Genomic DNA, 16,905 nt, shown 5'->3' on the forward strand with positions numbered 1-16,905 from the left:
CAGCAGGCACGGCTCAATTTGTCTTTGTTGTGTTTTTCTCCTAGCTAGCTTTAATAGTCATGCACTACATGGAAAAGAAAATCACCTAAATCGTCATAGAAGTATCTCTAGTCCTTTGCTATGCAATTTAAATAGTGGAATACTTGCAGAAACAGGGTAGTTTTAGCTTTGATCACTTGGGTTCCTTTGAGCATTTCTTTATATTTTCTCCATGAAGACCCTGCTGCTCATCTCTAGAAGACCTATAGTTTCTTCATTAAGGTATAGAAGCCGTGTTCCAATTGCAGGATGTAATTGTAGGATTAAAAGGACAAAAGCTTAACAATACTGTATTGTGGGCCAATGACTTTTACAAATGTACAACCACCTTATCATCTGCAAAGATTAAGGATGGTTAGAATCACACCCCTGAGTCAACCAGAGACTGCAGGATCTGCAGCAGTGGCAATGCTGGATCAGCAACTCTTCTAACAGCCTCAGAAGCCTCTCCACAAGACAAAATGATGCTAATCACTGCTTATTTCAGCCCACTTAGATCCTTGGATGATACCACTGTAACCCTTAACTATCTATTGGATCTTGTAAAGATAGAAGAACCACAAAACCAGATGAATAACATCCCAGTTAGATTATTCTTTGAAGAGACAGGATCTGTCTATGTAGTTCTGGTTGTACTGGAACTGAATATACAGACCAGAATAACTCTAAACTCAAGAGACCTGCCTGCCTCTGCCTCCCGAGTGCTAGGATGAGAGGTGTGTGCCACCAGACCATTCAGTTACATAGCTCTTTACCCTGCTCTACTGTCAAAGATGTTATAATCATATATCTAAGAATGCCACCCCATTCCTTCTTGAGGATGCAAATATTCAATTTGACAAGTACCATCAACATTTTTACAGAACTGTTGAAAAATAATCCAATTTTTTTTTTTAACTACTGTGTGTGAGACAATGTCTCTCATAGCCCAAGTTGGTCTTAAACTCCTGCCCCTCCTTCATATTTCCTTGTGAAACAAAGTCCCATTATACATTCAGGCTGGTCTTGAACTCCTTGACTCTTTTCTGTTGTTGGGTTTATGCACTATACCTGTTTAAATTATTGGCCTCTTTCTCTTTTCTAGAGATACGAGTTTGTATCTCTAGATTGTATAACCATTACTGACCTGAAACTGTGTAGACCAAGTCAGCTGTAAATCTGTAGTGAGCCTTCCAACTCTACCTCCCGACTACTAGGCTTACAGATATGTTGTTTTTTTTTTGTTTTTGTTTTTGTTTTAATTTTTTTGGTGGGTGGGGGAGACAAAAGTTTCTCTGTGGCTCTGGCTGTCCTGAACTTGCTCTGTTAACCAGGCTGGTCTCAAACTCAGAGATCACCTACCTCTGCTTCCTGAGTGTTGGGATTAAAGGTGTGTGCCACCACCATTGCCTGGCTTTGATTTAAACCTTTGAATTAAAATTTTAATCATCATATATTCATGTACCAGGTTGATATATTCACATCTGTTTTTCCTAATTGCAGGTTAAACAGGCATACACTTAAACCTGTATCAATGTAACAAAGCCAAAGACAATCCAACTTACTATCAGGAAATACTACAACTATGCAGGATTTGACAGAGAAAACAGTGCTATTCAACACCTAGTATTTTATTCAGACAGCAGTCCCGTTACACATGGTCCAAGAACACTCAAATAAGAATTCAAATTGGAAGTTAACGACTGGTCTTCAAACATCATAGCCAACAATGCCACGTTTGCCTATGATCTCTCCGATATAAAACCACATCCACACCTCAGTGGCCACCAAACCATTCAGCACAGCTTCCTGGAAAAGAAAAAAAGCAGAAATTTTAAGGTACTTTAAAAAACAAACAAACAAAAGACCCAACACATATTTGAAACTGTTCTCTCTCAGGATTAACAGAGAATGCAAGGATGCCACTTAAAACTACAAAACAGTTTTAGCTCAAGCTAGGAATCACTGATATTCAGTGTTCAACTTCTGAGAGCCTTCCTTGAACTTTCAATTTTGTGAGGCAAACGGGCCTGAGCTTATAAACTGTTTCAAAGAGATCTTTAAAGGCCTGAACTGGCTTAACCCTTTCATTATTATTTTTATGAGACACTTTATGAGTCCTAAAACACCCCACATCCTGGAAGTGGCTCACACATTAGACAGGGCATTCATAGGAGGGCTTCTCTCTGAACAGACACTTCTGTCTGAGATGAAGGGCTCTGTCTTCTTCCCTCTTTCACTATCATTTGGTTTAATTTTTCCCAAGTATTCAGTATCCATTTTATGTTCTTGACCAAGAAAAACAAAACAAACAAAAAATAAAAGCAAACCACACATGGTTCTACAAAGCATTCTTTCACGTAAAGGCAAACTTAGAATTACAAACTCTAGTTTGGGAAAAAAATCCTTCTATAGACAAACTGGACCCTCTTCCTACTATCAATAAAAACATTTTTGGAGGTCCTTTTCCTCCTTTAGGTAGACCAGGGGCTAATGAAGTCTCCTGACTGTCACCCTTCCCCAGGCAAAGGCTCTGTCTGTCCACAGCAGTTACTAGACATTGGGTGTACTTAAAAGTCAAGTTTCAAGTCTTGTGGCCTTTAATCTACAAGCAATCTGAAAACCCAGACTTTTGGCATTTTTGCTCTGCCTAATAACTCCAGATGTAGTTAGCTGAAATGGAGAGAATTCTAGGTCTAAAAAGAAAACAGCCCCTGAAAACTCTATCATCATATTAAAATATACTTGCTGACATCAGCAAGGAGATCGAGGTTCCCAGTCATTCAGGACACTCACTCTTTTGCTCCAACTACAACTAGACCAAGACAAAGAACAGCTGGATTACTTCTATCCAGATGACAAAATGAGAAAAGAAAATCTTTCCTTTCCTTAATAATTTCTCATTAAGTTGGAGCTTGCCTTATTTGAAAATACATATATTGATCAAAAGAACTAGAAATATCCTCAAGGAAGTTATTTTTCAATCACAAATAAACTTTTTCATTTAGCACGTAGTTACCTTAACTGTAAGGTGTTTGAAGCTACCAGTTTTAGCACTCTGAATTATTTTTTTCATGCTCTGAATAGCTGTAGGGATTTCACCAGGGGTTGGGGGAACGAGCTCAACCTTGGCGTAGTGCCAAAATGTGGCCAATCGAGGCTTCGAGTAAGTCACAGCAGCTGGAAAACAAAACAAAACAAAACAAAAACCCCAGGATGAACTCACTAGAGATGGAAAGAAGCAGATGTGTGGGCTGGATACAAATATTTATTCTTGTATCACATCCACTCACTGCTTGGACTGAATGTTCACCCAGTGTGAAAGTCAGAGCTGCTGCTCCCTGGTAACAGGCGGCTTTTAAAGATGCAGAACACCTGTGTCACAGGGACACTCAGCCAGGCAGGAAGCTCTAAGCAGTTAATTATGTCAGGACTCACTAGTGGCCAGCTAGTACTGTTATTCACCTTTGAATGGCAAATCTAATTAAGTGTAAAGTTATTTGTAGCTAGATTTGCAAACAAAGACAAAAGCGTATTTTTCTTTGTAGAAACACCAGATTTTGAAGAGAAGGGGCCCAGAAGGGGAAGAAGCTATGTAGAATAGCATTCTTTTAACAATAAGATTGAGGCTCATCACAATATTGGCCACAAGTCCAGATGGAATTATACCAATTAGTATCCATTCATTTTTGGTATCCTTAGCAATATGTACTGGCTTACGTCTCTCTTACCAGAGTACAGCTGCTCCCCTTTCAAACAGTGCACTCAATACAAATAAAATTTACATGTAGTGGTAAGAACAATCAAGACTAGAATCTGTGCTGGGGGGTGATGGCTCACGCCTTTAATCTAATCCCAGTACTGAGGAGGCAAAGGCAGGAGGAGCTCTGTGAGTTCAAGGCCAGCCTGGTCTACCAGTGAGTTCCAGGACAGTCAAGGCTACACAGAAAAACACTATCTTGAAAAACAAAACAAAATATCCTAGAATTGCTATTAAGCTGAAATTCCTTGATGTAGTCCTATTTCAAACCAATGAATCTAGCAGAAGATATAGTAATAAAATCAACACAGGGTCTGGGGATGTAGCTCAGTGGTAGTACATGTACAAGATCTTGGACTGAAGTTATAGCAGAGACAGAAACGCATATAGAAACAGATGTATAGTGAGGGGGCAGGAATCTGATGCTGCTGGATTAGAATTATACCCATGTACAAGAGGGGCACAAAACCAATCATTCATTCATTCATTTTTTTTTTTTTAAAGCAGGTTTTCTCTGCAACCCTGGCCGACCTGGTACACAGTCTGTAGACCAGGCTGGCCTTAAATTCAGAGATCTACCTGCTTCTACTGCCACCACTCGACTTATTTACTTATTAATTTTAGAAGATTTTTTTTGGGAGGGGGTGAGGGTCGGGGCTGGAGAGATGGCTCAGCGGTTAAGAGCACTGACTATTCTTCTAGACATCCTGAGTTCAATTCCCAGCAACCATATGGTGGCTTACAACCATCTGTAATGGGATCTGATGCCCTCTTCTGGTGTGTCTGAAGACAGAAACAGTATATGCACATATATAAAATAAATCTTTTTTTTTTTTTTTCTCGAGACAGGATTTCTCTGTATAGCCTTGGCTGTCCTGGAACTCACTCTGTAGACCAGGCTGGCCTTGAACTCAGAAATCCGCCTGCCTCTGCCTCCCAAGTGCTGGGATTAAAAGCATTAAGTGCGCCACCACTGCCCGGCTAAAAATGTGTAGTCCAGGCTGGCCTCGAACTCGTGATCCTCCTGCCACTGCCTCCTTCAGCAAATGCTACTGGCGTGCACCACCACAACTGGCTAAAATAAATCTTAAAAAAACAAAAAGAGCTGGGCAGTGGTGGTGCACGCCTTTAATCCCAGCACTTGGGAGGCAGAGGCAGGTGGATTTCTGAGTTCAAGGCCAGCCTGGTCTACAGAGTGAGTTCCAGGACAGTCAGGGATATACAGAGAAACCCTGTCTCGAAAAACCAAAAAGATTTATTTATGAGTGTTTTGCCTGTATGCATGCTTATGTACCATATGTATGTAGTGCTCACAGCAGTCAGAAGAGGGCACTAGATCCCCTGGAACTAGAACTGTGATGGTGAGAACTGAATTTAGGTCCTATGCAAGAGTTCTTAACTACTGACCCATTACTTCAGCCCTAGAAATAAGTACTTATACATACAGACTAATACTGCAATAACATGCAGTATATGCAATAATTGCAATAACATGCAATTATAGCTATGTGTCTGAAGACCTGCTGTGCTGGCTAGTTTTGTGTCACCTTAATCAAAGCTAGAGTCATTTGGTAAGAAGGAAGGAACCTCGACTGGCTGGGTAGTGGTGATGCCAGCACTTGGGAGGCAGAGGCAGGCGGATTTCTGAGTTCGAGGCCAGCCTGGTCTACAGAGTGATTTCAGAACAGCCAAGGCTACACAGAGAAACTCTGTCTCAAAAATAAAACAAAATAAAACAAAAACCATAAAAAAATACAACCCCCTCAAACCAAACCAACCAGACAAAGAAATCCTAAACAACCAAAACCTGAACCCAAAAATCCAAAAATGGAACCTCAATTGAGAAAATACCACACTATCAGCTTGGCCTGTGGTGCATTTTCTTCCTTCGTGACTGATGAGAGGATCCTAGTCACTGAGGGTGCTGCCACTCCTTCCCAAGTTACTGCCTTTGATCATGGTGTTTTCTGTTGTTTTACAGATTTTATTTTATATATGTGAGTACACCTTCACTGTCCTTAGAAACACCAGAAGGGGGCTGGCGAGGTGGCTCAGCGGGTAAGAGCACTGACTGCTCTTCCGAAGGTCCTGAGTTCGGATCCCAGGAACCACATGGTGGCTCACAACCACCCATAATGAGATCTGACGCACTTCTGCTGGTGCATCTGAAGACAGCTACAGCATACTATGCCGGAGGCGGGGCTGGAGCCAGCCATCTGTACAACTAATGTACTCATACACATAAAATAAATAAATCTTAAAAAAAAAAATTAAAAAAAAAAAAAAAAAAGAAACACCAGAAGGATCCCATTATAGATGATTGTGAGCCATCATGTAGTTGCTGGGAATTGAACTCAGGACCTTTGGAAGAGCAGTCAGTGCTCTTAAATGCTGAGCCATCTCTCCAGCCCAGTCATGGTGTTTTATCACAGCAAATGAAACTAAAGTCAGACACCAGTCCACTGAGAGAACTTTAAAAAGGACTCTAGCAGCAAGGAACAAAACCAGGGCCTAGACGGTAATTTGTGAATTCCATTGTTTAATAAAAGGACCCAGGGCTCCTTGGAGAAATGGCCAAGGCTAAGGCTGGGCAGAGAAAAAGAAAGGCTTATCATGTACAACCAAAAACTAAGAAGGCATGTCAAAGGGGTAGGGGTATCAACTTAAAAAAATCTACACACTGCTGGTACAATCTCAGCAATAAACAATACAGAATTAGATACAAGAAGTATAAAATAAATTTAAAAGAGCCAGTGCAATGTACAATTAAAATAACAAATGAGAGAAAGAGAGAGGAATGGAGTAGAGACAGATCTTTCTCACAGAACTCCACTTCATATGTGCCACTCTCACAGCAACCCCCCCCTGCTCTGGTTACTTGCTTGTAAAGCATGGGTGTCGACACACGATGCTGGTAACTACCAGTATGTCACTGTAACGGTCTTTTCTGAGGGGTGGGTGATGAAGGTAAGAGGTGGATTTGCTGAGAATTCTAGGAGAGGGAAATGTGCACATGAAAATGATTAAAATTTGTTACACATGTATGAAACCCCCCCAAAATTAAAAACAGTTGCAGAAAGTACAAGCAGTAGTTTTCTAGTGGAAGACCGTGTCAGCTCAATAGATGGACATGAATATAACAGATCTTAATAGATCACCAGGGTGATCTGTGTCTGTGGTTCTTTTTTTGTTTTCTTTTAAAGATTTATTTATTTTCTATGAATATACTGTTGCTGTCTTCAGACAAATCCAGAAGAGGGCACCAGACCCCCATTACGGATTGTTGTGAGCCACCATATGATTGCTGGGAATTAAACTCAGGACCTCTGGAAGAGCAGTCAGTGCTCTTAACCACTGAGCCATCTTACCAGCCTCTGTGGTTCTTGTTCTTAAAATCCCTAATTCCAGGCTAATTAGAGAAACCCAAGATAACCAGTTTGGAGAACATTCTTCAGGATATCCAGGCAGACCACCTTCAAGTGGCCAAATCATGAAAGTAGAAGTGAGCTCTAAGAAAGAGGAGACTGGAGACCCAAGATAAGTAGTTGTGAGGTAATACCCTAGACGGGGACACAGACCCAAAAGATACGAACGGAAGAGTGGGTGAAACAAATAAAATTCACAGCTTAATTAAGGGGAAGAAAAACAAAAACAGAACAAGAAAAGACTTTGACCTTTCTGGGGTAAGTATGATAATAATTACTGACTTCTTTCTTTAAGCTACATGTCCTTGGGAACTGGGAGATCTAGTCAGTAGTCAGTATCAAATACTTTAACCTTCACATTTAATACAGCAGCCTGGGCTGGAGAGATGGTTCAGTGGTTAAGAGCACTGACTGCTCTTCCAGAGGTCCTGAGTTTAATTCCCAGCAATCATATGGTGGCTCACAACAATCCGTAAGGGGGGTCTGGTGCCCTCTTCTGGATTTGTCTGAAGACAGCAACAGTATATTCATAGAAAATAAATAAATCTTAAAAAAAAAAAATACACCAGCCTATGCTGTAGAGCAAAATCTACTTTAACACTCTGTTCCATCAGAGCCCTCATTTTTCAGTACTTCTGGAAGAACAAGTTATTTTACAGTTACAACAGTGGAAAGGGTTTATGTTGTTTCATGACCAAAGTTTGCCTTGGTAATGTCTTTCGTTTTGGAATTTATCAATAAAACTAGTTTTAAATTCCTGAATACAAGCTACCTAAAAGATGCAAAAGTCATACAACTGGGAAAATATTCCCTATGAAATATTAAAGATAGCACTTCAAACCATCAAAGTTCAAATGTCAAAGCCTTTGGTTGTACTGATATAAAAAAATAAATTCTTTGGAAAACTGCTATTGGCAGACTAAGGTTCTGTAGGAAGGAATCCAGTATTTATAGACTCTAGCACTTTAAGGGTTTCAATAGCTCACTATCGTCTAGCTGGTGATGAAGGGGAGGAAAAAAATGAATTACTAAATATGCAAGCAGGTTTAAAAGCTCAAAATTACAAGTTTTTAAAATTCCACCTTCAAGGGTTGGAGAGAAGGCTCAGCGGTTATGAGCACTGACTGCTCTTCCAGAGGTCCTGAGTTCAATTCCCACCAACTACACGGTGGCTCACAACCATCTGTAATGGGATCCAACGCCCTCTTCTGGTGTGTCTGAAGACTGCAACAGTGTACTCATAAAAGTAAAACAAATAAATCTTTGAAAAAAAATTCCACCTTCAAGTCACATTTTTTAGCTTAATTTGAATATTTAGAAATCGGACCTTCAATCACTTAATACAGAAAAGAAGAAAATGTAAACTTAATCTCCTGCTTCAGAAATACAGTAATTTTCTACTCAGTAGAGAACTATATCGATTGAATATACTGCTCAGGCTTGTAACTATTCAGTGTTTATTTGAGAGACCGCGGTCTACCATAATTTTCAAACAAAACAACCGCACGAAAGCCAAGCCAACGTTCTGAAGACCGCTGCTGACAGGCATCGCTTTCTATGCTGACTGGGGAGGGAGGGGATATTCATCCCCACGTTCCAAATTCCCTCCGTCGGACACAGAATTCTCTAGGATCTGACCAGAATGGAAAGCAAACATAACTTTCAAAGATCTCTCACCCGTCTTTAAGAATTTCTAATGACTTTCAAATACTTCGCCGAGACCCAGACCAGCTAGGAGGTCTGATGTGTGACCTCTCCCGTTACCGTCTTCCCCTTCCCAGCTCTCCCCGCACGGTAAGGGGGCGTCACGGCGTTCGCAGCGGAGTGAGGCCGGGCATAATCACACGACCCATTCACTTCCCGGCCGGCCGCGGTGAGGACCCAGCAGCTTGGGCGCGCCCTAAGCAGCAGGTACAGGCCAGGCGAGGCTGTGGCCTTCCAGTTGCCTCCTGGAGGCCCTCCCGCCGCTCGCTGGCCCCTTGAGCTGCAGCACACTCCTTCCCCTCGCGAGCCTCCCCTGGGACGCACTCACCGGCCACCATCGACGGTGCCTTCTCCGCGAAGTTACGGATGAACTTAGCCATGGTCTAAGGTGGAAGGTACGTCTCCCGAACCACCGGCTGAATGTCACCTCCGGAAGGACCCGCGGCAGGACCCCTTTCCCACTTCCAAGGTCAGGCTGCCCCTCTCTGTGCCTGTTCAAAATATATAGGTATCGCTTTCGTGTTTGTGGCATCTCATTAGTAAGTTTACTTTGTTCAGCACAAAAAAAGACATAGATATAAAAAAATGAGGTAAGATAACATGTGGAGAATAATGAGATTCCTTAGGGAACAGGCATTACTTGGGACAGCTATTCATAGTGGCCCGGAAGAGTGTTGAAGAGGGAAAATGCGCATGCGTTATTGGTTTTCTAGGCTTAATCTCCACATTAGCTTGAGGCAGTTTCAAAGCTTTTCAGAAAACATGGAAATCGAAGCTGGAGGACTTCAAAAGATGCTTGTGGGCCGATATGTTCGCTTTAAAGGCATAGCAGGTCCGAGGCCAAATAGGAGCCTTAAGGGGCCACATAGGCTTTACATTATGTGACTTACCCAATCACCGACTTCTTTAATTGACTTTTTATAATTCCGTTTTCCTCCGCAGCCAGTATCAGAATTGGGATCCAATCCGCTTTTTCAAACAAGCCACTGTGCAGACCAGAGGAAGAAAGTCTTGTGTGTTGAGAATGTGCACTATGCCAGGCATTTTGTAATTCAGTGGAAGCATGCTTTGGGTATTAGCCCCTTAAGGATCAAGATTCCTAAATAGTCATACAAGGAGTATCATTTGCAAGATAAATACAAAGAGGAACATAAGGTTAAGCATGGTGGTGATCTGGGAAGGTGAAGAGATCCTTGGTAAGAAAACCTACAAATTCCAAAGGCTGTAACTTTAACATTATGAATGAAAACAACAACCAAAACAGAAAACCCAAAAATTATGTAGGAAAGTGACATTTGATGAGAAGAACAAGTTCTGGAAAAGCCCAATCTTTAGAAGTAAAACTGATGGGATGGTTAGGCAGAAAGAAAAGTTAGAAATGGGATCAGGGAGTCACGAACATTTCAGTGAGGGAGAGACAAGCTGCCTTCGACCATGAAGTCAAATTAAAGCAGGAAAGATAGCCTGGGAGGTGAAACTCCTGCTATACCAGCATACAGGAGCCTGAAGATAGGAAGTTACAGGCCAGTCTGGACTACGGTAAGACGACTTATTTGGGGGAAAGATAGGCCAGCTAATTATCAATATGAATATCTGTGACATTAACTAGAAAAGGTTTTAAAACCTTAGAAATTAGGTTGCAGCAATGAAGAAATATGGAAGCAAGGGAATCTAAATGAGACAACCCAAGAGGAAGGTGGAACTCAGGAGAAACTGAATAGTCCAGGACAGGGAGACATCAAAGAAGGTGGAGGAGTTTGGGAATGGTGGGACCTCTTCCTTAAATGGGGTGAAGGGAGAAAAGTTTCCAAATGAGGAGTCTGACACATGCCACCTCAGTGAAAAGGGAATGGAAGGCTACATTTCAGTGTCTGGAGGATACAGGGAACTGCTGCTGGGCAGTGGTGGGCTGTACAGCTGCCTGTAGTTAGGTATCAGGTATCGGAGGGTAATGGTTAAATTAACCTAAACTGAGATCCTGCATGTCAAAGGTAAGGGAATGGAATAAGGACACACTGGCAAAGTATTAGAAGGTTTGTTATTTAGGTTGGATAGTGAAGCTATAAAGAAGCTAATTCGAGAATAAGCACTCCTTGAGAGTTTTCTTCTGAGGACAGCCCCAGGGTGCCTCTAGAGCAGCGGCTCTCAACCTTCCTAATGCTGCCACCCTTTAATACAGTTCCTCATGTTGTGGTGACCTGACCCCAGCGATGAAACTATTTCTTTGTTGCTGTTATGAACTGTAAATATGTATTTTATGATGGCCTTGGGTGACTCACAGGTAGAGAACCACTGCCCTGAAGGTCTTTAGTGAGGCTGCTTAGGTCAGCCAGGTGATACACATTTGCTAGTACCTTGCCTTTGAGAAAGTGGCAAAACCCACTAAGTTTTCAGAGGGACTTGTGAAACTGTCACTAGCCTTTTCTTTCTGTGGTTGTGGTACTAGGATTGGACTTAGCAATGTATATGCTAAGCAAGCTCTATCAAACTTTCCTTTGAAATGTCTTGATAAGATGCCTGGACTGGCTTTGAACTCACTAGGTAGCCTTGCCAGGGCTTGCCCTCCAATCTTCATTAGTAGTGGGGATTACAGGCATACACCACACCAGGCTGCCACTAGCTTTCAGTACTGTAATGAAGGGATAACAAGGGTGGTAAGTCAGGTGTTCATTTATTAAATACAAGTTTTGAGCAAACACCCCGCTCCCCCCCCCCAGGCAAGTCTGACAAAAAGTAACTTTCCTGGAATGTTTTAAATACAGTTGTCTATTGAGTTTGATTTAAGTTCAACCTTTTTACTGTTTTGTTCTTCATTTTCTGTCTCTAGGTTCTTTTTCCATTTAGCAGTTAGAACATGTGCACTATTTCCTCACATGACAACGGTGCAGCATCAGTCTGGCTTGTCACCGTACCCAGGAGGCTTAAGCTTTGCCCCAATGGCTGCTTAGCAACCAGAATCAAATAAAGTACTGAAGCTTTTAGAGTGTGGTACTAAGCAGCAACTGGCACCTTCACCTGCACTGTTAAGCTATTTCTCAAGTGTCCCTCAATTTTCACACACCCACGGCAAGCTATATTAAACAAACAACTGCTTGAACTCTAAATAATTTTCCAAGTTTAGTATTAGCGTCTTGGTGAGTTTTGAGCTGACTGAAGTCTTCTCTTTCCTTTAGTACTCCAGCAAAGCCATCATGAAAACTCGGTATGTCTGGGAGTCTTAACAGATTTACAGCTGCTGCGGAGTTCCAGACATGAGACCCTTTGACCTTTGCAAATGCACATATGCGTCTTATTGTACCAGGATGGAAGTCTTTAGAGTTTCTTTTTCTGGATGTCTTTAAATTAGTTCACAGAAAGAAAGAAGGCACAGAGGACACTTGGTTTCCTCACCACAGTGGCCTTAAGCTACACACGTGCTTTTGTGATTAAAGATGTTCAGCAGCTTCGGTGGCATCACGGCCATTCATAGAAAAGTATCAGAAGAGCTTAAAAAACAAAACAAACAAAACAGAAGCTTGCCAAAAAAGGCTTACAATCTAAGGTTCGGTTGAGAAGTAGAATACAGACAGACATTAGAGGCAACACAGAGCTCATGCGCTAGAAAGCTGCCCCCGCTAGAAAGCTGCCGGGAGCAGCTGTCTTCTGGAGGGTTTGGACCCATTTTCCTCCAGTTTTCACTTGCAAAACTTGGGTCTTCCCTCATTTTCAAATAAGAGCGTAAAAGCATCCTCTCACATTAGCTTTGGAAAAGTAAGAGCAACAGGTAGAAGCTTATTTCATATGCAGTTCATTCCCAGAGAGGGAAAGGAGAATGCTACATACAGGGAATGAAGTTCATTTGAAGAAAAGAAATCCTGTCAACATCTAGCTACTGGCTCAGGGGCACACTGAGTCCGTCTTACCCTTCTGGCACTTACAGACATGCCTGAGTCTTCCCTGTTCACAACAGGGGACATTCTTTAATAGCCAGAGTGAGATGCTCTCTCTAATCACAAGTTTTCCAGTTGATACCAACAAGAAAACACACACAAAGGACTACTTATAGCAAGTTGTGTTGGAATACTTAAATACTGCTTTTGTATATGTATATTCTTTTGTAACAGTAATGTTCTGTAAAAGAAGCCACAGCCACATTTTCTTATCCTTTAAACCTCTGGGCTGAGATTGATATTGATATAAAAACATCCCACAAAGGACTGAGCAAAACAGTTGGAGTAATGGAGCAGAAGCACTTACTGATTACCCAGAGAGAAGTACCTATTTAAAATGGCTTGGGGACAAGATTTTGCTTTAATTTCTACTTTGTTAATTGATAAACTATGGCTAGATGAGAAGCAGCTCTTAGAAGCCAGGTCACAGCCCAAACTCTAGCTATGTACATTGTAATCTTAGGGTTTTATCTGACTAAACAAGTGAGAAAACACTGCTACCTACTACATAAATCTTACCTGGGAAGACACGATATAATGTGGCACTCAATTAAGTGAGACTAATAAAAAAAGGACACAGTATCTGTGTGTTTAACATATACACACTGAGATATACTGCATTAGGTATCCTAAAATGATATTTTCATATGGATAGAATATTTATTGCCTATTTTACCCAGGCCTAGTCCTCGGAGCACAAAGGAGAAAAGGGCCCAACAGCTTATTTATCCTCTTACTGCAAAGTCCACACATTACTGTCACTCACTGAAAGATCGCACAGCTACATTTTTGGTGGTGAGATTCTCATAGGGGTGTTTATGATGGTATATTTAAGGGACAAGATACTACAAAAGTTGTATAAGATTCCCTCATCTCAATCAGCCAAAAAAATCTATACACACACTAAAGTATTTATCTGGAAAGCTACTCTGTAATATTAGAGCTATAATAATGACAGGTGCTTAAGTCCAGACCTTATGGACTAGTAAACACACAGGACAGTAGGATTTCTGGATGTTATCACTGTCAATGAAGTAGCTGACATCATAGACTTAAAAGCAGTGCTCACTAAAAAAATGTCTGAACAGTACTTGGGAAGGGAAAGAAAAAAAATGGCAGGACATTTTTGTTGTTGGACTTAATATAATTTAGGATAGAAAAGGAAATGAGGAATAGAAAAACCAAGGCAAAAACTAGTGATGATTTATAAAGATGCTGTGAGGAAGAGAATTTCCTGTAAGCCAAGGTCTTTAAGAATAGTAATTATCATAATTTGCACAAGAACAATTTTCTAATTTAAAACAACCAAGAATGAAATAAACAAACAAACAAACAAAAAAACCCCACAAAAACAAAACACAAAAAACCCAAAAAACAAAAAAACCAAAAACCCAACAAAACAAAACAGAAAAGAAAAAGGAGAGGATCAGAGCCAGAAAGAGAGAAACCACAACCACAAGCAACTGTTTACACCCTGGGACATGTTCATGGTGTATAGTTCACAGTATTTATTCAAGTTGCTCCTTTTGTTGCTTCCTCTCTGCGAGCCACCGTTGGATTTTTTCTTTCAGCTCTGTGTTGGGCCGGATCTGGTCCATGGTAAGGGGACTACGGTTAAAAGGATCTGTTTGGTCACTAGGACAAGAAAAGAATGAAAAGTGAGTTACTTCTGAAAGTTCTAAGATCCTCAGGCTGAGTAGAGTATCTGAGCATCCCACTCGCCCTGTGACCCAAGACATGGAGCATTGTAACTGTGAGTCCAAAGATGACTCTGGGGTTAGAGAGAAGGAAATGAAAGGGTGTGATCTGAGAGTCTTCTTCAGTTACCCTGTCTCTACCTCATAATAAACCTTTTCAACTGCATTCAGTTTTTGTTTTGTTTTGTTGTCATTTTTCTTTTCAGTGTTTACACAATGTTTCTCTGAGTAGCCTTGGCTGTCCTGGAACTCACTCTGTAGAACAGACTGGCCTTCAACACTGAGATCCACCTGCTTCTGCTTCCCAACTGCTGGGATTAAAGGAGTGTGCCACAACCTCCCCGTTGTCATTCAGATGTTGATCCTAGTAGTTTTGTGGCAGGAAAGATGGCTTAGCCATAAGAGCATTGGATGCTCTTCCAATAACCTGGATTCAATTTCTAGTACCTATATGGAGTTTCATAACCATCTGTAATTCTAGTTATAGGGGAGTCAATGTCTTTTTTTGATCTCTTTGAGTACTAGGTACACACATGGTACACCTACATACATATAGACAAAACAATCAAATGTATAAGTAAAATCTTTTAAAAAAATTTAAAAATGTTATCTTTGTTATCAGCCTTTAGATTTCTCTAAATCAGAAATCCTAGACATGTATGTTATCATAAAATCACCATTTGTAGGGGGTTTCTCCCTTTTTGAAATGGAGTTTTGTTATATTGCCCAAGTTGGCTTCAAATTCCTAGGCACCAATAACTTCCCTGTGTAAGTCTCCCATGAAGTTGGTACTGCAGATGAACATCACCGAACCAGGTTCACTACTTGAAATTTTAGTGTAAACTGTTAAGAGATAAGGCCTTGTAACAGACATTTGACTAAATTAGCTGATTGCTATGCAAGTAAATGCAGATTATGGTTCCTGGCTGAGAGTATATATCAATAGCATAGCTCAGCATGCACAAGGTCCTGGGTTTGATTCCAAGCACTACAAAAAAAAAACCAAAGCTGAGACCAGCAATACAGCTCACTGTGTAATGATGTTTGCTGCCAAGGCTGAAGATCTGAGTTTGATCCCCAGGACCCACAAGGTTGGAGAACTAACTCTTGCAAGTTGTCTTACCTCCACACTCGTGAGTACACATGTGCTCATGCGATGCATGTCTGTGATTTCAGTGCTTAGGAGGGGGAGACAGGATGATCAAAAATTCACACACACACACACACACACACACACACACACCCAACAACTCAACATAAATAATTGAATGTAATTTAAAAATTGCAGCAAAACCAACAAAGAAAGACCCAAGTGTACCTGGGATGTAGCTTAGAGTGTAGAGGAATTTTAATCCAGCAACACAACAGGGCTGCTCTGGCTAGAGATCATAAGACCTTCTAGGTCTGTCTGACCTGACTGGGAAACAGACATTCCTTTAATCCCGGGAGACTGAGGCATGCAGACCTCCGAGTCTAGTCAGTCAGTTGGGAGTCAGTGCAGTGTGGTACAGTGCACTGGAACTGAGTTTGCTCATGAATTCATGTAGTTCATTCAGTGCAGGTCAGCAGAGGCAGTTGAAGCCAGAGAATAAGAATGATCCAAAGTATTAGAGTATATTGCCCAAGTGACTCTGAGGCCAAGCAGAGTAATTCAGTGAGAAGCTGAGAGAAGTAGATTGAATCAGTCAGCTTGGAGAGGATTTTGAGCCAGAACAGCAGAGTTCAGAAAGAGCTAGAAAAGGTGAGCTTTTTCCCCTGCAGTAAGCCTCTGAGATGACAATTTCAAAAGGGAAATAAAAGATATATTACAGTAGAGTGCTTGTCTACCATGCACACAGCCCTCAGTTGGATCCCCAGTACCACATAAACCAGGGATGGCGATGCATTCTGTGATTTCAGTGCTTAGGAGGGAGAGACAGGATGATCAAAAGCTGAGTCCTCCTCAGCTACACAGCAAGATCAAGCCTGAGCTACACGAAATCCTGATTCCAAACTGAAACAAGATCATGATATACTCAAAGACTGTCTGAGGTCTGAGGTCACCAAGCTTTTCACTGACATTACAGCACAGTATCATATAGTGAAAGTGTAAGAATACCAAACGAAACAGAAAATTCATTTTTAAATATTCAAAAAATTCCTTAAATTTCAGTCAACTTACATACATTTTAAATAGGCACCATCATCTCTCAGTACCCCTATCTCTCTCTCTTTTTTTTTTTAAACAGAGGTAAGGGGGAAGTCCAGCAGTGGTGGCATTTGCCTACAATCCTAGCACTTGCTTGATAAGCAGGAAGATCATGAATTTCAAGGTCATTCCAGCTACAAAGTGAATTTGAGGACAGCCTGGGCTACAAGACATTCTGTCTTTA

General features: G+C 41.3%; 2 protein-coding genes and 1 long non-coding RNA gene across 7 annotated transcripts in view; 1 reads left to right on the forward strand and 2 right to left on the reverse strand.

Moving 5' to 3' along the window:
- Window positions 1–1,628: 1,628 nt before the first annotated feature.
- On the reverse strand, window positions 1,629–9,364 carry Atp5mg (ATP synthase membrane subunit g). Its single transcript, XM_031346308.1, has 3 exons — window positions 9,236–9,364; window positions 3,038–3,198; window positions 1,629–1,827 (listed from the first exon to the last, which is right to left on the reverse strand). The coding sequence occupies exons 1-3, from the start codon at window positions 9,285–9,287 to the stop codon at window positions 1,729–1,731; spliced, it is 312 nt and encodes a 103-aa protein (XP_031202168.1). The 5' UTR covers window positions 9,288–9,364; the 3' UTR covers window positions 1,629–1,728.
- LOC116073940 lies at window positions 8,782–13,711 on the forward strand. Its single transcript, XR_004111969.1, has 3 exons — window positions 8,782–9,376; window positions 9,850–10,103; window positions 12,081–13,711. It is a non-coding gene; the product is annotated as an uncharacterized LOC116073940 (long non-coding RNA).
- A 609-nt stretch (window positions 13,712–14,320) lies between these two features.
- The window catches only part of Ube4a (ubiquitination factor E4A), a 38,546-nt gene continuing 35,961 nt past the window's right edge, over window positions 14,321–16,905 (reverse strand). For all 5 annotated transcript variants that reach the window (XM_031346295.1, XM_031346291.1, XM_031346294.1 and 2 more), the window contains one exon: window positions 14,321–14,471. In XM_031346295.1, the coding sequence (XP_031202155.1) occupies window positions 14,345–14,471 (127 nt within the window). In that variant the 3' untranslated portion in view covers window positions 14,321–14,344. The remainder of the gene's footprint in view (window positions 14,472–16,905) is intronic.

Source organism: Mastomys coucha, unplaced genomic scaffold (assembly GCF_008632895.1).
Source record: "Mastomys coucha isolate ucsf_1 unplaced genomic scaffold, UCSF_Mcou_1 pScaffold23, whole genome shotgun sequence".
Lineage (NCBI taxonomy): Eukaryota > Metazoa > Chordata > Mammalia > Rodentia > Muridae > Mastomys > Mastomys coucha.